General features: G+C 32.9%; 1 protein-coding gene across 8 annotated transcripts in view; it reads right to left on the bottom strand.

The window, feature by feature from the left end:
• Positions 1-1,785: 1,785 nt before the first annotated feature.
• Positions 1,786-24,717, bottom strand: part of LOC142221847 (uncharacterized) — a 119,418-nt gene continuing 96,486 nt past the window's right edge. For 4 of the 8 annotated variants that reach the window (XM_075291682.1, XM_075291680.1, XM_075291679.1 and 1 more), the window contains exons 4-10: positions 18,736-19,199; positions 13,602-13,852; positions 13,338-13,540; positions 9,489-9,632; positions 9,204-9,370; positions 8,481-9,124; positions 1,786-5,456 (exon numbers count right to left, since the gene is read on the bottom strand). In XM_075291682.1, the coding sequence (XP_075147797.1) occupies positions 5,069-5,456; positions 8,481-9,124; positions 9,204-9,370; positions 9,489-9,632; positions 13,338-13,540; positions 13,602-13,852; positions 18,736-19,199 (2,261 nt within the window). In that variant the 3' untranslated portion in view covers positions 1,786-5,068. The remainder of the gene's footprint in view (positions 5,457-8,480; positions 9,125-9,203; positions 9,371-9,488; positions 9,633-13,337; positions 13,541-13,601; positions 13,853-18,735; positions 19,200-24,717) is intronic. The other 4 variants (XM_075291685.1, XM_075291684.1, XM_075291683.1 and 1 more) reach the window with 4 other exon arrangements.

Here is a 24,717-nt window from a genome sequence, read left to right on the forward strand (position 1 = left end):
TGCCTAATATCCCCAATAATGGCAACACTGTGTAAGAGTGTTAGAGAAAGAGTGAAGCAGTATCATGTGTAACCTATTGTATTTTCTATTCTCCTGTTATATTCACAAAACTCCAACATACATTTCCCGAACTTTGACAATGGGAGTGGATGAGAAAAAGAGGGCAGCGTCATGAGTATTATGCGTCGTAACTTATTTGTATTTCCTGATCTCCTGTTATGTATTTTATTCCACCAAATTCAGACCACAGTTTACGAATTTTTACAGTGGGAATGAGTTAGAGAAAGAGACCAGAATGAAAGAGACCTATTGTATTTCCTGAACTCCTGTTCTCTACATACATGTATTTGATTAAATTCGAAAAACAGAATCCACATTTTTGCGATGTAATTGTGTATGAGAAAGAGAGCAGCATTAATATGCATAACCTATTATACTTTCTGTTCTTCTGTTCTGCATATGTATTTGATTGAAGTTCGCAACCCAAAAGTTGTATTCCCTACTCATTAAAACATATACCCCAATAATGGCAACACTGCGTGAGAGTGATACAAAAAGAGAGAGCAGTAGCAATTGTAACCTACTGTATTTCCTGATCTCCTGGTATATATAGATGTATTATTGTATAGAATTCCAAACACAGGGTCCGAATTTCGACAATGGAAGAGAGCAGCATTAGTGTGCATAACTTAATGTATTTTCTGTTCCCCTGTTCTATAAATGTACTAGTTAAAAGTCCGCAACCAAAACCGTTGGGGTTCTCTCATGGAAAAAATCTCTCATAACAGTAGCAACGGTAAACCACTGTATTTCCTGTTGTATGTAGACAGTTCCCAAATTGTGACAATGAAAGATAGTTAGAGAAAGAGAGCAGAAATGAATAGTAGAGTAGTCGTATCCTATTGCATTTCCTGTTCTTCATATATGAGTACATGTATTTGTTAAATTTGAAATACAAAATTCGGTGTCTGCTTGATTGCAGATCCCGAATTTTGGCGATGTATGAGTATTAGAGAATGAGAGCAGAAGAATTCGTAACATACTGTATTTTCTATTCTCCTGCTCTATATATGTATTTGATATTTTTTTTTTCATTCAAATCCATGGTGAAGGATGAAATATTGTTACCCTTCGTCTTTGGCGATTTCGTCTTTTTTACTTGTTTATGTTACTTACCCCATTAACAAGGCAAGAAAAAATTTGGAAAATAAAAATATTATGATTATGATTTATTTATTGTTTATATGAAATGGCACTTAAAAATATGATTAATACAAATGTTCAAATTAATTAATAGTATATATTCAGAATATAAAGGAAAGAAATTCAAATTAACAAACTAAACTATTTTACATAAGAACATAATAAACCATAAATTAACATATACCATATACATAGTAATTTTCACAATTTATTTTTTTTTTCATATTCTTTATATACTTTAACAAATTACCTATAATAACATTCAGTAAAATTCATTCATACCACTAATAAAATTTAATTTAGTTCAATTTAACATTACTATATTCGATACTAATAATTTTTTAAATTATTTTTGATTATCATTTTATGGATACTGGCTTATAGTTTAGGTAGATTCTTTTGAAAGTTGTTTCATGTTTTAATGCTTTTGTATTTGAATTGCAAACGAAGTAAAATTGGTAATATCTATACTTAATTATGTCTATTCTAATATTTTGAGTTTTAATGTGGAAACGGCATTACTTTAATGTAGTTATCAATTGTAATTAATGTTGTGCTGTTTAAGAATATTTTTTTTAATATATGTATGTAAATGTAGTTTTGTATTTATTAAGGAATTTTAAAAAGTGTTGATTATGTATATGTTGCTTTGTTAGTTGAGTTTGAGAATTATAAGTAGATATGGATAAATATTGGGAAATATTGTGGATAATTTAATTGAAAAGAAACGTGATTAACCCCCATTTTCATGAAGCTTCGTTAGTGCTACGTTAGCTAACGAACTTTTAAACCGTGAAATCTACATATCTGTCATCTTGCGTATATATTCCATATGCCAGTTAGAAACTTAACTGCTGAAAATTGTTCAGTTAAAGTTAACCGGAGAAAAGATATTTCCATTTTTCTTTCTGTTAACTGGCAGTTAAAGCCTAACGGAGCTACATGAAAATGGCCGTAAGTGTATAATAATTAGTAGCCAGTTAGATTCCATTTCAACTACACTCGAAACAAATTTCTTAGGAGACCCCAACAGCAAAATCTGTCAATACATGGAAAGCAACTGTTTGATAAAATTGCAAACTTTATTACTTGAAAAAAAATAAAAAATATTTTTGGTTATTAACTAAGCTTTAGGGAAAAATACCATATATAACCCAAATATTTTGTAATTTGTTGTTCGTTAGAGCCTGAAGTACTAGAAGAATTTAACAGCAGACAACGATTACTGTTTTTAGCAGACTTTTTCCTATAAGTGTATACTCATACCAAACACTGAGTGTTTTCTTTCAACAGACAAAAAATTGCTGTTTTAGAGTTTTTGTTTTTGCTAAAACAACAAACAATGTGCTGTTTTTGAATCCTCCAAAAACAGTTGAATGTATACATTGGACCTCTAAAAACCTTCACATATTAAAAACAAACAAAAAACAAGTTTTTGTCAATGTACACCCAAAGAAATTTGTTAGTAGATATAGCAGAAAAATTAACTAAAACAGCTGAAAGTTTGCTGAGGGAGGTTAGGTTAGGTTAGGTTATGTGGCAGCCCGATGTATCAGGCTCACTTAGACTATTCAGTCCATTGTGATACCACAGTGGTGAACTTCTCTCTTATTACTGAGTGCTGCCCGATTCCATGTTAAGCTCAATGACAAGGGACCTCCTTTTTATAGCCGAGTCCGAACGGCGTTCCACATTCCAGTGAAACCACTTAGAGAAGCTTTGAAACCCTCAGAAATGTCACCAGCATTACTGAGGTGGGATAATCCACCGCTGAAAAATTTCTTGGTGTTCGGTCGTAGCAGGAATCGAACCCACGACCTTGTGTATGCAAGGCGGGCATGCTAACCATTGCTGAGGGAGAGTAGTCACTGTTTGCAAACGTTGGATTAACCGTATACAGGTTTTAGTTTGAACGAAATAAATAAAAAAGTTGAACTAGGGACTATCGTAACACAATAAAGACAATATATTAAGAATGCGACTTACATTTGCTCAAAAAATTCTTAAACTAAGACTTAACAGCAAACAAATTTGGAGATTTTAAAGATATTATAGGGCATGAACATATAAACAAGTATTGAAAATACTTTGGGTGACATTTTAGAGCGTAATAATTTTCCGAGTTATAGTCCAAAGTAAAAAAAAAAATGACAGCAAACACTGACTGCAGTTTTTCGCAGATTTTTTTTCTATAAGTGTATGACCTACATGGAGATTGTAATTTACATTTTACCTCTATGAAAATGTGGCCAGCAGAAATATTTGTTCTGGCCCCCAAAATCTCACCTCTCAAAGTCTTCCGTAGTACACATATAGTTTGCTATTTTAGCAGCGATATTTAAAAAAATAGCAAAGACGTTTGCTAATTCAGAAGTATTTGTTTGTTATTTCAACTAACGAATGTTTGCTTAAACAATTACATTCTACTGATTTCCCCTTTTCAGCAAAAAACTGCTGGCAAACTTTTTTGCTGTTATGAATAACAATATTTTTTAGTGTAGATTAATTTTAAACTATGATATTTTAGCAAACAACTCCACCGTCTTGCCTTTTTTTCGCTGACTTCAATTTTTCATCAGTTTGTGTTCTAATGACCTCCTTTTTATACCCCGAGTCCGAACGTACAAAAGGTCTTTCAAATTGCGACGAAACAATTTAGAGAAATGTCACCAGCATTACTGAGAGGGGATAACCCACCGCTGAAAAAACTTTTTGGTGTTCGGTCGAAAATTGGAATCTTTATATGCAAAGCGGGCATGTTAATCATAGGAGCACGGTGGCCCCCAAAATATATGCTAATAATTTAAAAACCTAATTTAGCTTTGCAAAGTAAGTTAGCGTGGCATCTTTTTTTCAAAGTATCCCAAAAAAATTGAATACAAAAAAATATTTTTTTTGTCATTTACGAAATTAATAATCCAATTAATTTTTAATTGAAATTTCTTCAATCACAAAAATGATATCATACTCCAAAGCCAATTAAAAATTTAATTAATCCAATTAAAAAATTTGATACAATTAAATTTTGTGATTGATTTTTGTTTTGATTTTAAAAAATACTTTTGCTTTTTATTTATGACATTAATTATCCAATTAATGTTTAATTGAAACTTCTTCGCAGAAATCATATCAAACTCCAAAGTCAATTACAAAAAAAAAATAATCCAATTATAAACAATAATTAATTGATTTAGAAAAATTAATCCAAAGAATTAATTTTTGTGATTGATTTTTTTTTGAATAATTTTTTTTTGTGGATAATGTTTTAATTAAGCATTTACAGTAAAAAATTTGCTGTTCTAGCAAACGAGATCCTTTCCCTTTTCAGCAGACAAAACCAGTTGAAGCAAGCAACATTTTTGCTGTTATTTCAAACTTTTGTGTGTAAGCTTTTGGTAGACTTCCAGTAAGAATTTGATATAATTACTAAAAGACAAATTGTGTAAGCTAACAAGTCTAAAATCGATAGTCGTTATTGGGATACTTCCAAATAAATTAATTCTTATACACTTTCAAACCATTAGTTACAATTTTCCAAATGAATAGGCATAAAAAACGTTCAATACATAATAGGAGATAGACAAACAAAAATACTAGTAAAGATAATAGAAACATTAAAATTCAATGACAACTACATAACTCTATTGTTAATAACAAAATTTCAGTAGTATTCATTAGTAGGTAATATCCCTTCTCATTTTATTGTTCGTTCGTTGCATCGTTATTCATTTTAAACCAGACTATTGTTATTATCTACTGCATCACAACCAAAAGCATTGTTTGGCTTCCTTCAAAAATGTGATATACGAATGCCTGGTTTTTTCTTTCGTGGCGGCTTTCTAATTGGTGTTCTAGGAGTTTCGAACTATAAATCCGTTATAGGTCCAGCCACACTCAATTTAACGGGTGAACTGTGAGAACTGGACGTAGCACTCTGATTATGATGATGATGCTGTTGGCTTATCCATTTATTTCGTATAGAGGCATGCGTTGCAGACGTTGTAGTCGTATTTCCAGAACGTTTATTAGTTTTGTTAGGACCTCCACCACTGGCTACTCCACTAGTACTACTACTTTTGGATCTACTATGAACGCTGCCTCCATCACCATTAGACAATGCCTGATGATGGGATTTTTTATGTTGATTTTCAATGTTGGTAGTTGTGGTGGTGGTGGTGTTGGTTATATTGGTGGCCATGGAGGATGAGGGATGAGTTGCATTTACTTGTAGAGTTTTAACCAATTTCTCAAGACTAAAATTGGGAACAAAACAACACAAACAGTTTTTGGTCAGTTAATAAAAAAGACACACACACACAAAATACATATGGTGATAGTGAGGAATAATAACAATTGCTTTGTAGAGTGATGCATGTGTGTAAGTGGATAGGAAGGGGGAATGACCAGTTTCAATATTAAAAAAAATACATTATTTTATTTATTTTGATTTAGCTTCAGATTCCAAAGCTTTTTTGTTTACACGAACTGGCCACTATGGATGGGTGAAGTGAATTATGACATGTGCGTGTGATATGTGGTGCTTGTGCATTATATTAGGTCGAATAAAAATAATTTCAATATCTAATTAATTACATTTTAGTTAATACATAGATATATTAATTTAAAAAAAATTTCAATTTTCTGTTTTAGTTCACATTAAAGGAAATGAGTTTTTTTTGTTTTTAAAATCAGGTGAGAGTGGTTTTCCGAGAGAAAATTTAATAAAAAAATAGGAGGGTTTTATAAAATTGGCACGAGGCGATTTACCTAATTTAATAGAGGTCAAACACAATTGTGTTTTTTTCTTAATTTTAAATAGAATTTCTCTTATATAAATTATTGTAGTGTAAATGAATTTGCCTAAAATCACAAAAGAGTTACTATTTTGAATTATGAAATTGCTGAATTATAAACTATTGTGAATTACTTAACAGTAAAAATTTAGTACTTTAGGTTAGCAGATTGCAAAATTCTTTCATATCGCTCGCAGTTTTTTCCCTGCAACGTCACCAAGGTATCTCTTCTTTTTGCTAACTTTTCTCTTTCTCCTTTAATTTCTCAATAAATATTGTATTTTTATTGCTTGTTTTTCAACACATTCCGGTCGTTTTATTTGGATTTCAATTTATTCTTATTATATAAAAGATGCAGTACAGTCCTCATACTCTTCAGGGATTCAGTTACACGCCACTGATTTTATCCCCCTTACATTTGGCCTCCCACAAACCTGTTCATATAGCGTTAGTCATTTGCATTAAAAATCTTCTATATCGAATTTGTTGTGATAAAAATTGTTTTCTATATAAACATGTTCAGGATCACCTCCTACAGAAAAATGTTACTTTTGACATTTTTCTCTAGGAGGTGATCGCATTCCTTTTCTGGGTGTGATTGATGAAAGTAGTGCCCTGAGGTCTTGCCTTGGTAGTGATAGATCTTATGTGTAAGATGGGTCGTACTCAGTTGGAGTATGCATGCGATACTGATAATGAGAAGGAATTGGGGGAAGAGAATGAGGAAAACGAAGATGATCTAAATTAGTGGCGTCATATTTATAGCAACTTTTGCTTAGTGAAGACGGATTTAAATGGGATAATAATCCTCAAAAACACGAATGGATGCGAAAACCATTCGTGTTTTAACGGCCCTAATCTAATTTAAAAAAAATTAATTAAAATTAAGCAGACACATTGGCTAGTTCTTCAGAAGGTTTTTTGCCTCACGTAGATGACAGAGGTCATTCAAAAGTAAAAGCCGCATGCTATATCGATGTCTACATTCCAAAGCGCGCTAAGTCTAAAAAGTGAATTTTGCAGGAAACAAGAAACAAGTTTTGTTTTTGGAAATTTCCCAAAACCCGTATAAGATAGAAATTCCCTTATTTTCGGTCTTAGAATCATATTTTTTATAATTTTTTTTTAGTACGTACGAACTTAAAATAGTGATAAAGAACATGGCTAAAAATTACTTAGACCACTTTAGACCGAACACAGCTTTTTGCCCTTTTTGGATTGGACATTTTTTAAAACTTTAGACACAGGCTAAGTACAATATTAACCATAACTTTTGACAGAAATGTCCAATAAATTCGATCTTTTGACAGGATGCAATTCACATCAATCCGAATAAAAAAAAAACAGCGAACTCCATCAAAACATACTAAGTCGACTTAGCGTACTCTGGAATGAGGGCATCGATATGTGCTACAGTAGCACATATCGATGAGAGGAAAAGGAAGCGTTATACAAGAAAAATATGTGGGCAAATAAAAAACCAATCTGTGTGGAGCACAGTTGGCTCCAAACCAAATGCTACAGTTGCTTAAAGGATAAATATTTCGAGTTTAAATCTATTTTTCTCTTATTTGTACTATTTTCATATGAAATAATTAAAAAATTCAACTAAAAGTATCTTATTCCACATATATTTACATTTGTAAATAGCGACAAGTTTTGAAGAAAAATTCAACAAATTATCGAAAAACTGCTAAATTGTTACAAATATTGCTTTATGTGTACATTTTGTGAAAGAAGACAAAATACTGGTCACTAAATCTAAACCGCACGGAAATCCGACAAAATTGAAATGGCAATAGTTTCAAAAATGAAATGTTTACATTTGTAAATAGTGCCAGCGCTAGGGTTTGAAAAAGTGTTCTTTCGAATTGGAAAATGTATTATTTTATTTGAAAAGTGTTTCATTTGATTTGAAAAAGATTGCATTTGATTTGAAAAAAGTTCTAGTTGAAATGTAAAAGGTTTTATTTGAAGTGAAAATGCTACAAAAATTTGAAAAAAAATTCTACGAATTTTATAAGCAATTCCGTAGTAATTGTTGTATAGAACTTGTTGAACTTTGATGATTAAAAGCTAAAATCATTTGTTTCTAGGAAGACTAGCTTAAATATTGGTTTTTAATGGGAGGTGTGTGTTTTTTTCTATTGTGTCCCGTATTGTGTTCGTATTAAAATTTTCCCAAAATGAACTAAAACAGAATACCGAAATGGTTTAATAATGAACGAATTGAATAGGATTATTAAATATCTATTTCTAATACTATTGTATATAAGTCCAATTGATTAAATTTTTGTATAGGACTTGTTGAACTTTGATGATTAAAAGCTAAAATCATTTGTTTCTAGCAAGACTAGCTTAAATATTGGTTTTTAATGGGAGGTGTGTGTTTTTTTTTCTATTTGTGACATATGATAAGTGTTTCAAAATCCAACAAAATAGAAAATATTCCTTCAAAGAAAAAAAAATGCAAATTAAACCCACGCTATAATACGATCATCAGCATCTTGACGTGCTGCCACCGCTTCATTTAATTCTCTACGCAGATCATGTGATGTTACATTAGTGATAACTGGCAATTCGGAAGTCTTTTCACCACCATCGTCCGATGATAGTTTTTTTGTGGCTTTCTCTTTTTTGCGTTTGGCTTCATCACTGGCCGAGGATATCAAAGCAAAATTGGGTGGAGACATAATGGGACCGGAAATTTTTCCCGATGTTGTTGTGGTGGCACCATTTATACTTCCCCCATCAGAGCTAGAAAAAGAATGACGCATATCTGGTGGTCTCTGATTGCTTAGGTGGGCAATATCTGCCGTCGAAGTAGTGGATGGAGTTTCCACAATATGTAAAGGTTCCTCATCTTGTTCATCCAAGGATGATGTGGCCTGACTTTGATGATGAACGGTGCCATAGTTTAAATTCATTGGCGGTTGTTGGCGCCTTGAATGATGGGGATAGGATTTTCGGGTGCGTAATGTTTCATTTTCGTAAATAATATCGGGTACAGCATTGCGATTGTGATAGAGAGCGGCCAACATTTGACGCATATATTTATTTTCAGCCTCCAAATGATTGAGACGTTTATTGGTTTCTTTGCGATCCGAACGTAAATGATGAACTTGTGACTGGAAAAAAAACAAAAATAAATAAAAGCTTGATTCAAAACCTATTTCATTCCTTTTAATTGTAAGACAATTCGATTACCTTCAATTCTTCTATATCTCTCATCATGCGTAGATTCGATTCATTCATGGACCATTGACGCTCCTCCACCAATGCCTTAACCCGATTCAAAAGGGCATCCTCCCTTACTCTGGCCGCTTCTTTAACTTCACGTACCACATCAGTCATAATACCTGGAGTATAGGCACCTGAAAAACAAATCATACACCATATAAACTTTGTCCCAAGTATCAACAGCAGAAAACAGGAAAATTGTTGAATTATTGTCTCCTCTTACTTCTCCACATTTTGAGTTGGAAAACGCACCTGAATGATATGATGGCGCTGGACTTTGTGTTCCAAATCCACTACCAAACACCATCGGCTGACTATGGGTACTTAATCCACTTATGCTATCTCTACGGTGCCTCATACCCAAATTGGGAGCGTGCTTTAAAACTTCAATACAAACTAAAAATGTTGACGTAACACCAACAAATTCAAATCAAATGTACGGGAATATAAGAATTGGTTCATGTTAAACGCAACAAAAAAGACAACAAAAGGAAGAAAAGAAAATAAAATGAAAAAAAATAAAAAAAAAAAAACAACATTAAATTTCAACAAAATTACAACATATAAGGATAATTACAATTAGAAATTATATAGAATACAAAGAGACATAGAAAGAGATAGAGAAAGACAAAGTAGAAAAGGAAACATAAGGTATACATATGTATGTGTGTATGTACAAATATTATATGAAATGGAAAGATCATAAAAAATATGTGATGAGCTAAATAATGTACTAAACGAAAATAATAAATAATATATTTTTTATAAAGTATGCCAAAACTATTAGATTTCATAAAGATATTTTCACACAATGTAAAGCAAAGCAGACAATATTTGCTTAAATAGCAAACTTTGACTGCTATTTTAATTGGCTATACATTCAAAAGAAAAAACCCGTAATAACAGAACAAAAGTTGATTCTGCTGAAAAGGAGAAAGCTTTCTCGATTGCTAAAATAGCAAATATAATACTGCTCTTTCCACTACCAACAAGTTTGCTGCCAATTTGTTTGATTTTTTTTAGAAAAATGAATCATACACTCATAGAAAAAAGTCTGCTAAAAATAGCAGTCGGTGTCCTGCTGTTATATTTTGTACTTCAGGGTCTGGCGAAGAAAAATTGTAAAATTTTTAGATGTTAAAAAGTTCTCCAACGCATATTTAAGAACCAACAAGTATATACGTCCGAAAGTTCGCCCAAACTGAATCTTTTGTACCATCCACCATGCATTGCGTACAAAATTCTACTAAAGACTATCATCCACAATCGAAATACTTGAGTTGCGGTAACAGATGACGATGGCAAGTTACAGTTTTATTCTTAAATAATCTTATGCTAGATTATTAAAAAAGGCAGATTAAAAAGCTATGTAAGCCACTTTATTTCTTGATTCGTTTATATAGAGGTATCTCTAAGTTATTATGAACCATATGAACCTATTTCCACATGGTAATTAGAGTAATTCAGAAGTCAAATCTTGGGAAGTCGTTTTCTATGGGTGCCATATATAACTACACTGAAATAAATATTGACCTAATATGAAAGATTGTGCAACATAGATTTTAGGATAGTGTTAAGGCCAAATTTCTTTAAATTTAGGACACGAATCTTGGAAATTTTTGTCCCTTTTTTAAAGTCGTTTGAAGCAATATTTTCTCTAAAGTAAAGGATTTTTTTTAGAAATCGTCTTTGATTTAGCTGGTATATTGAGTCTTTAGATTTAAGATAAAATCTCTTCAAATATAGTTTAAGACTTATTTTGAGGATTTTGCATCTTTGGTTTTTGAATTAAGAAAACATTTATTTTGAATTTTTAATTTGGACTTCTAAACTGGCATTTTTGTGCGTAACGGGTTCATTACTACATCGCAAATAGAAAATTAAATTTCGATAAATAAGATCTGTATCCTAACTTTATTTTTATTGACCCTAGATCTAAAGCTAGATAGGTCCCTAGAAATGTCATAAAGAACACGCATCTTTGGCTAGGTATCAATACCAAACCCCTAAGGGAATATCAAAATCGTTGATTGCAAGTAATCTTTTGTTTTTTTTTTAGTGTATGGACAGATATTAATCAATTTTTTGCTCTGCAAGCCAAATCTTGGGATCGGTTTATGTGTGGGCGGTTAATTTTTGGGCAAATACTATAGATATTCGTAAATTTTTTTTTTTAATTGTGTTACGATAGGGCCTAGTCGACATTTTTATTTATTTCAGCCAAACTAAAACATGTTTTTGTGAAATCGAGCTTAACAAATAGCAGACAATGTTTGCTATTTCAGCAAACAGTGACTACTTTCCCTTTTTCAGCAGACTTTTCTGCTGTTTCTACTAACAAATTTCTTTGGGTGTATGTACTAAAAGTAAATAAGCCTACTGTTGCAGTAAGTCCAAAAACATTCAAATGGTATACATTGGACCTAGGGGGTTTTTCTCGGAATTTTTCAATTCCCGGGAAAGCGGGATTTTTTAAAAATTTCGCGGAATCCAGGCCGAAGAAAAATTTCCTTTGATATTATACCAAACTTGGATACTGAAAAATCAATAAATAAATAAATAAATAAAAATAGAGGGTATGTTTTAAGGTGTGGAAACCCAACCAAGTACTTCATTTGAGCATGTTAGAGCAGCCAGAAAATCTCACGAAAGACTCAACATGGCAATAAATTACCCAGCAAACAAAGCGTCGCTAAAAAGTCGTGAAAATGTTCTTTTTGGATCCGGAAGTGTTGCAAAAATTGGCGTAGAAGCGACGAATTTAACATGGGCTTGTCGTAGGACGGATGTCCACCATTTCAAAAGCCGTTGCACTGAATTAAGGTGTAATCCGAATTTAGTGTTTTAAATGTGAATTTAAAAAATTTGTGATATTTTGCCAAATAAATAATTTTTAATTTTTTTTATGATTATTAATGCATCCTAACGCTAGTCTGAAATATTTGACCTCAAATATTTCCAAGAATTCGCAATTTTTCTGGGAAGGGTTCAGCAGTTTTTTCGATAAAATTTGAATAATTTGCACCATTTTATTATTTCTTACTCTGATTTTAACCTATTTGAAAAAAAAAAAAATATATATTAAAATTACCCATTAAAATATGAATAAAGCGAGTTATATAAAAATTGAAATTAAAGAACTTCCTGTGCTGTTAAAATAAAGAACATCTTTGGGAGGGCATTTTTGGAAGTTTTTTTAAAATTGTGCCTTAAGAAGAACTTTCAAATTTTTTTGCTGGGTATCCAAATTGAAATTGTTTGTAATGAATGGAAATTTTACAATCGTAAGGACAGTCTTATCCTATATGTTTCGGCAGTTAACAAGTCAATGAAAAGTTTATAATTTATTTATTCATTATTTGAAATAACTATTTTTTCTATCATTTGAATTCCTTTTGTATTTTAGTTAAGCCATTTAACTATTACGTTAATGTTACGTTAAGTACTATTTCTTTGATTATTGCAAAATCATATGTTATGTAGAAAGTGTAGAGTTATCTGAAGTATCTTCCTACTCTTTTCTACTATGGTTCTACCAATTAATGTCAGTGCTACAAAGTCTTTAGTACAGAAAAGATCACATAGATCTCAACGTAAAGAATTGTTTTTTTGTAAGTGCGAAAGGCACCAACGAAATAAATAAAGAGAGCGTGGATTTAAAAAGAACCGCTATACTGGTGTTCTTATTACGGCCATTAAATTTGGAAGTCAACCAAAATTAGAATCATATTATCGTGATATAGTAGGAAAAAATAAAGCGAAAACCCTCGCTTTTTACACTATACACAGTTTTCATGCATTTAAAACAAGCTTTATGTCACGATGGGATTTTTGTACAATTGAAAAACGTTCCTATAGCTCTTTAAAAAAACACACTTTTTAATTCATACAAATGTAGTACTCGTATAGCATTAAAAATTGTCGCTCTATATATTTTTTTGTGAAAATATCTTTAGATTCTAAAAGCTGAAATTTTGAATAATAGACAAAATGTCCTCATTTAATTTTTTAATATAAATATGTTCACAATGAAGCATGTCTGTGGAATGGCGAGCTTGGCAAAATATATGCCTCAAATCTTAGTTCATATGTCTTTCATACCTTTAGCCTCGTGTAAATCTCTGCATATTTTTGTATTGGTCTCGTGCAACATTTGTATCTGTTCCATGAGAACATTAAAGAATTTATTATTTTGATCCATATCACCACTGGAAAGATTATTACGACGATCTGGTGTATTTTGGCCACTAACTTTGGAATCATTATCCGAAGGATTTAATAGACATGGATCACTAAATCTGAAACTACTCAAAAAAGATTAGATCAATTCAGTAAAAAAAAAGATATTTTAATTTATTAACATACCCTCGACTTATATTTGGATTACTGGCACTACCATCTAAAACATCTGTGGAATTATTTTCGTGTTCTGATGAATTACCACCACTACCACCCATTATATTCACCATAGGTGGCAAACTGGCAAAATCCTGCGAACCATCATTTTGTGGATAATAACCTCCACCAGTACCGCCAGTATTTATGGAAGGAAACATCATGGAATAACGATTGCTAAACGAATTTGCTGATGAGGGTTTCATAAAGTTTGGCATGGGCTGTGTAAAAGGGAGAAAAGAAAATAGAAAATAGATGAAGATAATTCTTAAGGCATTAGGATAGATTAGATAATTGTTGTTGGTTGTCCGAATTTTTGTTAACTCGATGACAGATATCATAAACAAGGACTGGGAAAATATCGAGCTGATTCTCTGCGTAATACGTCCACTTTTATCATGTGGAACTATCACCCTTTGGGAGAAATAAGTTTTATTCCATGTTCATTGGAAGACGTTAACATTGCTTGCTCCATATGGTTTTTGCTTTGTGGTTGTAGCAGTGTGTTGTGGTATCATCTATTTCGTTTTGCGCTGTTGGTACATTAGCTTGTATCCTGATCAAGGAACTCTGCAACTAAGATGGGATACTTCCAGAGTGATCTGGTAGTGAGGCGAATAGATTTGGCTGGCCGGACGAAAAGATGAGATCATATGCTCCTTGATTAAAGATGGGGTCACACGTCAACTACGCTGCTATCAATCACTGATAAATAGGAATTGAGGTGACTACACTTGCCTGATCTTGGTTGAGTCAAAACTACCCTAGCCTGCCGTGGGACCTCCCTTTCCACCAATAACATGATTAATTTTGTAGCTTCTCACCGCTTCATCTACATTATACTGAGTTCTGTTCAGATCTGCTTGGTATGCTGCCTGATCTAGAGGCTCTCTTTTGCAGCGCTCTTGATTATTAAGAGCTCTAGAGCGCGGGATCAACCCTTATATCCCACGTTGGCGGTTGTCTATCTATAAGATCGTGGTTTGGATGATAACAACCGATAACAACCATGGTTGCCACAGTTGGTAGAGTTCTACCAAAAATGGTAAATTTTTTACTGTTTGCTAGATTGGTAGAATTCTTTATGCTTCGGTAGATTTAGGTTAGGTTTGGTTAGGTGGCAGCCCGATGTATCAGGCTCACTTAGACTATTCAGTCCATTGTGATACCACATTGGTGAACTTCTCTCTTATCACTGAGTGCTGCCCGATTCCATGTTAAGCTCAATGACAAGGCACTTCCTTTTTATAGCCGAGTCCGAACGGCGTTCCATATTGCAGCGAAACCACTTAGAGAAGTTTTGAAACCCTCAGAAATGTCACCAGCATTACTGAGGTGGGATAATCCACCGCTGAAAAACTTTTTGGTGTTCGCTCGAAGCAGGACCGGACATGCTAACCATTGCACCACGGTGGCTTCCGGTAGATTTCAAAAAAAAAAAAAAAAAAATTATAGAAATAACATTTTAACAAAATTTTCTACAAAAATAAAATTTTGACGAAATTTGTTATAGAAATAAAAATTTGACAAAATTTTCTATAGAAATAAAATTTTGACGAAATTTGTTATAGAAATAAATTTTTCAATAGAAATAAATTTTTGACAAAATTTTCTATAGAAATAAAATTTTAACAAAATTTTCTATAGAAATAACATTTTGACAAAATTTTCTATTGTAATAAAATGTTGACAAAATTTTCTATAGAAATAAAATTTTGACAAAATTTTCTATAGAAATAACATTTTGACAAAATTTTCTATAGAAATAAAATTTTGGCAACATTTTCTATAGAAAAAAAAATTTGACAAAATTTTCTATAGAAAAAAAATTTGACAAAATTTTCTATAGAAATAAAATTTTGACAAAATTTTCTATAGAAATAAAATGTTGACAATATTTTCTATAGAAATAAAATTTTGACAAAATTTTCTATAGAAATAAAATTTTGACAAAATTTTATATAGAAATAAAATTTTGACAAAATTTTCAATAGAAATAAAAGTTTGACAAAATGTTCTATAGAAATAAAATGTTAACAAAATATTCTATAGAAATAAAATTTTGACAAAATTTTCTATAGAAATAAAATTTTGACAAAATTTTCTATAGAAATAAAATTTTGACAAAATTTTCTATAGAAATAAAATTTTGACAAAATTTTCAATAAAAATAAAGGTTTGACAAAATTTTCTATAAATTCAATATTAAACAAGTATATACGGCCGTAAGTTCGGCCAGGCCGAATCTTATGTACCCTCCACCATGGATTGCGTAGGAACTTCTACTAAAGGCTGTCATCCACAATCGAATTACTTGGGTTGCGATAACACTTGCCGATGGCAAGGTATCGTAAAACTTTTTAACACTGTCTTCTAAATTGTAAGTTAGCCCATACGGGGTATATATTAAACAAAAAAAAGGCCGATTAAATACGTATATAATCTAGTTTGACAAAATTTTCTATAGAAATAAAATTTTGACAAAATTTTCTATAGAAATGAAACCTTGACAAAATTTTCTATAGAAATAAAATTTTGACAAAATTTTCTATAGAAATAAAAAATTGACAAAATTTTCTATAGAAATAAAAACTTGACAAAATTTTCTATAGAAATAAAATGTTGACAAAATTTTCTGTGGAAGTAAAATGTTGACAAAATTTTCTATAGCAATACAATTTTGACAAAAATTTCTATAGAAATAAAATGTTGACAAAATATTGTATAGAAATAAAATTTTGAGAAAATTTTGTATAGAAATAAAATGTTGACAAAATTTTCTACAGAAATAATTTATTTACAAAATTTTCTATAGAAATAAAATTTTGACAAACATTTCTATAGAAATAAACTTTTGACAAAACTTTCTATAGAAATGAAATTTTGACAAAACTTTCTATAGTAATAAAATTTGACAAAATTTTCTATGGAAATAAAGTTTTGGTAGATTATTTTTGGCGATATGGACCAATTTTTGTGTAATAAGTCATCGGCTATATATAACTAAAGACCGATATGGACCAATTTTTACATGGCTGTTAGAGGCCATATATTGACAAAATGTACCAAATTTCAACCGTATCGGATGACTTTTGCTCCTCCAAGAGGTTCCGGACGTCAAATCTGGGGACGGTTTATATGGGAACTATATATGATTATGGACCGATATGGACCAATTTTTGCATGGTTGTTAGAGACCATATACTAACACCATGTACCAAATTTCAACTGGATCGGATGAATTTTGCTCTTCCAAGAGGCTCCGGAGTTCAAATCTGGGGATCGGTTTATATGGGGGCTATATATAATTATGGACCGATATGGACCAATTTTTGCATGGTTATGAGAGGCCGTAAACTAACATCAGGTACCAAATTTCAACCGGATCGGATGAATTTTGCCCCTCCAAGAGGCTCCGGAGGTCAAATCTGGGGATCGGTTTATATGGGGGCTATATATAATTATGGACCGATATGGACCAATTTTTGCATGGTTGTTAAAAACCGTATACTAAGACCACGTACTAAATTTCAACCGGATCGGATGAATTTTGCTCCTCCAAGAGGCTCCGGTGGTCAAATCTGGGGATCGGTTTATACGGGAGCTATATATAATTATGGACCGATATGGACCAATTTTTGCATGGTTGTTAGAGGCCGTATACTAACATCAGGTACCAAATTTCAACCGGATCGGATGAATTTTGCCCCTCCAAAAGTCTCCGGAGGTCAAATCTGGGGATCGGTTTATATGGGGGCTATATATAATTATGGACCGATATGGACCAATTTTTGCATGGTTGTTAGAGATCATATACTAACATCAGGTACCAAATATCAATCGGATCGGATGAATTTTGCCCCTCCAAGAGGCTCCGGAGGTCAAATCTGGGGATCGGTTTATATGGGGGCTATATATAATTATGGACCGATATGGACCAATTTTTGCATGGTTGTTAGAGACCGTATACTAAGACCACGTACCAAATTTCAACCGGATCGGATGAATTTTGCTGCTCCGGGAGGCTCCCCAAGCCAAATTTGGGGATCGGTTTATATGGGGGCTATACGTAAACGTGGTCCGATATGGCCCATTTTCAATACCATCCGACCTACATCAATAACAACTACTTGTGCCAAGTTTCAAGTCGATAGCTTGTTTCGTTCGGAAGTTAGCGTGATTTCCACAGACGGACGGACGGACATGCTTAGATCGACTCAGAATTTCACCACGACCCAGAATATATATACTTTATGGGGTCTTAGAGCAATATTTCGATGTGTTACAAACGGAATGACAAAGTTAATATACCCCCATCCTATGGTGGAGGGTATAAAAATCAGGAACCTGATATAAATTTCATAATCTCACCTTGTTTTTCCGTAAAATGTCAGTCGGAGGACTTTAGTTTTGTTTTCTTGAAAAAAGTCGGGCAAAGGGGAGGTCCTCCTCCCCGACCAAATATCGAAAAATAAGGTAGCCGTTCTTTGTCTAGACGCCTCCTTCAACCTTCCCTAAAAATTTCAAGCAAATCGGATAATTTTGTTCCAAGTTTCAAAAAGTTGGGCAAGGGGCATGTCCCCCTCCCCGGTCACATATGAACACACCAGATACCCCATATTAATTCCATAACCTCACCGCATGTTCTTTGTAAATCTCAGGTAATTCAGAGAATTTTAGTTTTTTCACTGTACTTTAAAAAAAGTCTGACAAAGGGGAGGTCCCCCTCCAAATATCGAAAAATAAGGTAGCGGATCTTTGTCTAGATGCCAACCCCAACCTTCAGTGAAAATTTAAAGCAAATCGGTCAACTTTGGTCCAATTTTCGAAAAGTCGGACAAAGGGGAGGTCCCCCTCCGCGACCAGGTGTCAAAAAATGAGGTTATAGGTCAAGCGCCACCATGGCTCCCTTTTTCACTCTATCACTTTGAGGATGTTCAATAAACTGTAGGTTGATAAGCCTCGCGTATCTCTTTGGATCAGTCACCGTAGCGGGGTTCGAGAGGAAGCGAGGTACTGCTGACCACAACTTATTTATTCCAGTTAATAGGTTACGTAGATTTTATGTCAGTTTATCGTTATGTTAATCAATTGCTTTACTTACTCTTTGAAAACCTTGACTAAATGGGAAATTAAAACTACTGTTGCTATTTGGCAGACTGCTATTCATCGGATTTGTTGTTCGCATGGCAAATTGTTGCTGTTGTTGCTGCTGCTGATTATTCATCGACTGTTGTTGTTGACTCATATTGGCTATATTGAATATGGATTGCTGCTGCTGCTGTTGTTGTGGTAATGAGAAGAGATTCTTCTGAATTAAATTATTTGCTGACATTGATGAAGTTGTTGTTACCGTTGCTGTGTTCGTGGGATTATAATCCAAAAATTCTGAAGAAGATGATAATTGTGTGGTGGAAGCATCTTTGAGGCATGTTTCCAACCAAGCATCCAAATGATCCTTTGAGTATCCCCCACTACCGGTGACACTATTCAAAACCGATGATGGCAATGGAGCACTGTTACGAGATTTCAGTTTTTTACGTTTTCCCATTTCACTGATATTGGCTGCTGAAACGAGAGAGATAGATAAAACACGTCAATTAAACTAAATCGTTTTCTTTCAATAATCACTATAATTAACTAAATTAATTATGGGTGTAATGTATTTAGTGGCCTTGATCAATTTGTTGTGATTGTTTAAAATATTCAAATGAATAGCATCAGCTCTATTTGCTCCATTTCATCATTAAATCGTTTGGCCATTACCGGTCAATTGTGGTTCAAATGTTAATTACCCAAAATCGATCAATGGTTATTGTTTTTGATACACCCCCATTCAATAGTCTAAAGTGCCTATCCCAGGCATGTTTTTGGGTGGTTTTTGTCTAAGGAAAAGAATAACTTTTGTTTAGATTTCCGATGGATAGATTGATGTTGCTACTCTTTAATTTAATTTGATTCTCGCATCCATCAAAGGTTATTTGCGCTATGTAGGTTGATTTTAATTGTTTATATAATATTTGATCGAATTGATTTTACCCTGATATAAAAACGGATGGCGCAGCTGGAGCGGGAGAATCACAAGAAGGAGGTAATGACTGAATTATATCGCGTAATCACATATGCAGAATGGCAAATCGTATGACCGGGCAAAACACAAAAGTGCTTAAATGTGAATTTGAAAACGATGGAAGTTTTCGCCAGAAAAAGTAAGTCATACCTGTGTCTGATACGGTGAATCAGAAGTGCAACATTAAGACATTAAGTGAGTACCAGGTTGGATTGGACAACCCTAGTATTACAATCTGCCAATTGACATCTCTATCGTAAAGCTTGACATTTTTGAGGTTATACGTACACAGAACGTTTTGACATACGAGTACTATTTGTGTTGTATTTGAGAACTCAAAATCTCGATTTGATGGGTCATCCGCCATATAGTCCTGACTTGGCACCGAATGACTTATTTTTATTCCCGTACGTAGAAAAAAACATAAGAGGTCAACATTTTTCGATACCTGAAGAAGAGGTTGATGCGTTGGAAATTCATGTTTTGGAGATACCTCAATCAGAGTGGCAAACGTGCTTCGACTAATGGTTCAAATGCATGCAAAAGTGGATAGCTTTTAATCGGGAATATTCGGAAAACTAATAAAGCTATTTTCGGTGATGGGTATATTTATAAGGTCATTAATGCGATTCTGCAGAAGTATCTTGTAGAGTTGGGTAGGGTGGAACTGTTCATTGGAACTACTTACTTTAAGGAATTGCGGGAACTAGTTCCAGCTCTTTCGATCTTTTAGTTCCACAGTTCCTATTCTTCTTGAGCGTAATACTGTGCCCTCGTACAAATTTAATGCAAACCTAAAGGGGATTCTGTTTATAAACTATGAGAAGAAAATGAGCAGCACTGATATGGGGAAGGTTAGGTTAGGTGACAGCCCGATATATCAGGCTCACTTAGACTATTCAGTACATTGTGATACCACATTGGTGAACTTCTCTCTTATCACTGAGTGCTGCCCGATTCCATGTTAAGCTCAATGACAAGGACCTCATTTTTATAGCCGAGTCCGAACGGCGTTCACATTGCAGTGAAACCATTTAGAGAAGCTTTAAAAACCTCAGAAATGTCACCAGCATTACTGAGGTGGGATAATCCACCGCTGAAAAACTTTTTGGTGTTCGATCGAAGCAGGAATCGAACCCACGACCTTGTGTATGCAAGGCGGGCATGCAAACCATTGCACCACGGTGGCTAAAGAAATTTAAAAAGGAACTAACGAACTAGGAAAAGGAACTTCTTCATATTGCGGAACGGAACTAAAAAGAGTGATCACTTAAAGAAACTATATTTCCCAAAACTACATTGAAAAACAGTGAACCCACCAGGAAAGAAAAAATTTTGGTTAATTTTAGAAAATTTTAACTAAACTATATTAGAAACTCAGATGTTCCCAGCAAAAACTCCTATTACCAGGTATGAGTACAAGTATGCCTGCGCCAAATTGGTAACAACTTCTTCGTATATATATCAGCAGTAATACTTTTACATGGGCATGACATTCAGTGATGCCAATTTGGTGCTTTTTGCACCAAATTGATAAAGATGTGATTAAGAAAGTTTGTAGTAAATTCACAAACGCACTCTTAACTGAAATAAGAAATAGACTGTCTCCAAATATTAATATTTCCAAATTTAATGTCAAAGAAATATTTTCTGTGGGAAAAAAAATATTTTGCAATTTGAAAGACATTACTGATCAAAATGAATTAAATAAACCACTAAAGCTGACCAAGGTGTACACTTGAATAGAGGTTCATAATTGTATAAAATTAAAAATGTTTGAAATCAATACACAAAAGTTCAATAATACATCTTTCGAAGTTTTTTTTTTTAGTAGAGCATTGAATTTTAGCTGGCTTTAGTACACACAAAAAAAATAAAATTTGAATTTGTACATAAATTTGTACATTTTTATAAATTTATGGACTTTTTCATAAAAAATGTGTACACTTACATAATATATTGTTTTCATAAATACTTGTTATGAAATTATGAATCTTTTATTAATATATAGAGACGGTTTCATAAAATTAATGAAATTTTACTTAATATATCAAAAAATACTGGTTTTCTCTTAGCGTGAGAGAGCCACAACATAGAGTTACTCTCATTTGAGTTGTTCAGTACAGTTTGAGTCGCCGTCGCGATTTGAAGATTTTTTATTGGTGTACAAAAAATTGCGAAAAACAATATTAACTGGAAGCTATTGTTATGTTTATCAATAATATAAAATATTATAAAATTATATTCTGCTGGATGGACTTTAATGCGGATTTTAATAAATGGGTTCATACATTTTGACCAATTATGCAGGCATTAAGAATCAGGGGAAAAAAATTTAAAAGAAAACTTGCATATAATGCATGACGTTTTTTGTACATATTATGTAAAGGTACATATTTTTCAATGACAAAAATATGTATACTTCATTTGTAATATTAAAATTTCCATTCAATTATGTACACATTCAGTCAATGAAAACCTGTATTTTTGATTTTATGAATTGCTTTCATATAATTTATGAATCCCGTGTTTGGAAAATTTTTATATTCATAAAATAAATGTATTATTATTTTGTTTGTGGTGGGAGGTGGTATGTTGGAATTTATAATATATTTGTGGTGCTTTTTGCCCTTCGAGAGTTGACATCACTGATGACATTGGAGGAAAGTACGTCGGTGCAAGCATACCATAGTCGAAAAGTAAGTACTTAGTCGCAAGCATACCAGCTATCCAAAATAATAGTTTTCCATAAATAGAATCAACAAGAGCGAGTGAGTTGCTGTTCTCATATCTCTTTATAGATTTTATTCTCTCTTATAAGTTAGTTTCGTATTCTCGGTCTTTTACTACCCCTTTCTCTCCCTATGTTTATATTTATGGTACAATTTGTACTTTGAAAATCTGTATGACGTCAGGAGGAATCGAACTCAGACCTGTTGTTTTGTAATCGAACACGGCATGGATTTATACAATGATATAATTTTGCAATATAAATGATATACTATACAACTTAAGAAAACAAGGGTATATTTTATAGGCATTATCAATTAATATGTTACAATTTTTTTAATGTAATTTTCGCTACTATTAACGATGCCCACAATCGTTGTAGAGGTTATTCTATTTAAAAAAATGTAAAAAAAGAGATTTCAAAAAAAAAAATTAATATTTAATACGAATAAAAAAAAAAAAACAAAATTAATTTAAAAATGAGTTTCAGCAGTATTCGAACCCGGATCTCAAGATATGATTTTAATTACTGGTGTTAATAATATTAATCTACACAGGTAAGTTATTATTTTTTTTAAATCCCAGGTAATACTAAAATACAAGTAGTAAGTTTTTGATTACCGGTATTACTGGAAGAATCACTAGTGCTTACCCAGTTTTTGCTAGGTCACGCCAATTTCACAAAAATAAGTAAAAATTTTCGACAAATTCAAGAAAATTTATTAGACAAAATTCTTATTTTTCACTTATTAAAGAAAATTTCGCAGTTTGAAAGAAAAGAAGTATATATGGCCGTAAGTTCGGCCAGGCCGAAGCTCATGTACCCTCCACCATGGATTGCGTAGAAGCTTCTTCTAAACACTTCCATCCACAATCGAATTACTTGAGTTGCGGTAACGTTTCCCGATGGCAATGTATCTTAAAACCTCCTAACACCGTCTTCTAAATTGTAAGTAAGTCCATACGTGGTATATATTAAATCAAAAAAGACCGATTAAATATGTATATAATTCAGTTTCACAAAATTTTCTATAGAAAAAAAAAATTGACAAAATTTTCTATAGAAATAAAATTTTAACAAAATTTTCTATAGAAAAAAAATTTACAAAAAATTTTCTTTAGAAATAAAATTTTGACAAAATTTTCTATAGAAATAAAGTTTTGACAAAATTTTCTATAGAAATGAAATTTTAACAAAATTTTCTATAGAAACAAAATTTTGACAAAATGTTCTATAGAAATACAATTTTGGTAGATTATTTTTGGCTCGAGTGGCAACCATGATTATGAATCGATATGGACCAATTTGTGTGTGATTGGAGATCGGCTATAACTATAGACCGATATGGACCAATTTTGGTATGGTTGTTAGCGGCCACATACTAACACTACGTTTCAAATTTGAACCGGACCGCATGAAATTTGCTCCTCCAAGAGGCTCCGGGGGTCAAATCTGGAGAACGGTTTATATGGGGGCTATATATAATAATTATGGACCGATGTGGACCAATTCTGACACGGTTGTTAGAGACCATATACTAACACCATGTTCCAAATTTCAACCGGATCGGATGAAATTGGCTTCTCTTAGAGGCTTCGCAAACCAAATATGGGGATCGGTTTATATGGGGGCTATATATAATTGTGAACTGATGTGGACCAATTTTTGCATGGATGCTAGAGACCATATACTAACACCACGTTGCCCATTTGAACCGGATCGGATGATTTTTGCTCCTCCAAGAGGCTCAGGAGGTCAAATCTGGAGAACGGGTTATATGGGGGCTATATAGTAGTTATGGACCGATATGGACCAATTCTGGCACGGTTGTTAGAGACCATATACTAACACCATGTTCCAAATTTCAACCGGATCGGATGAAATATGATTCTCTTAGAGGCTCAGCAAGCCAAATCTGAGGGTCCATTTATATGGGGGCTATACGTAAAAGTGGACCGATATGGCCCATTTTCAATACCATCCGACCTACATCAATAACAACTACTTATGCCAAGTTTCAAGTCGATAGCTTGTTTCGTTCGGAAGTTAGCGTCATTTCAACAGACGGACAGACAGACGTACAAGCTTAGATCGACTCAGAATTTCACCACGACCCAGAATATATATACTTTATGGGGTCTTAGAGCAATATTTCGATGTGTTACAAAACGGAATGACAAAGTTAATATACCCCCCATCCTATGGAGGAGGGTATACAAATTGGAGTTCAAAATTGCGAAAATGTCTTTAGTGCCATACGAAGTTCAAGATGGGCGCATTATTAG

The sequence above is a fragment of the Haematobia irritans genome, chromosome 1 (genome assembly GCF_050003625.1).
Source record: "Haematobia irritans isolate KBUSLIRL chromosome 1, ASM5000362v1, whole genome shotgun sequence".
Classification (NCBI taxonomy): Eukaryota; Metazoa; Arthropoda; class Insecta; order Diptera; family Muscidae; genus Haematobia; species Haematobia irritans.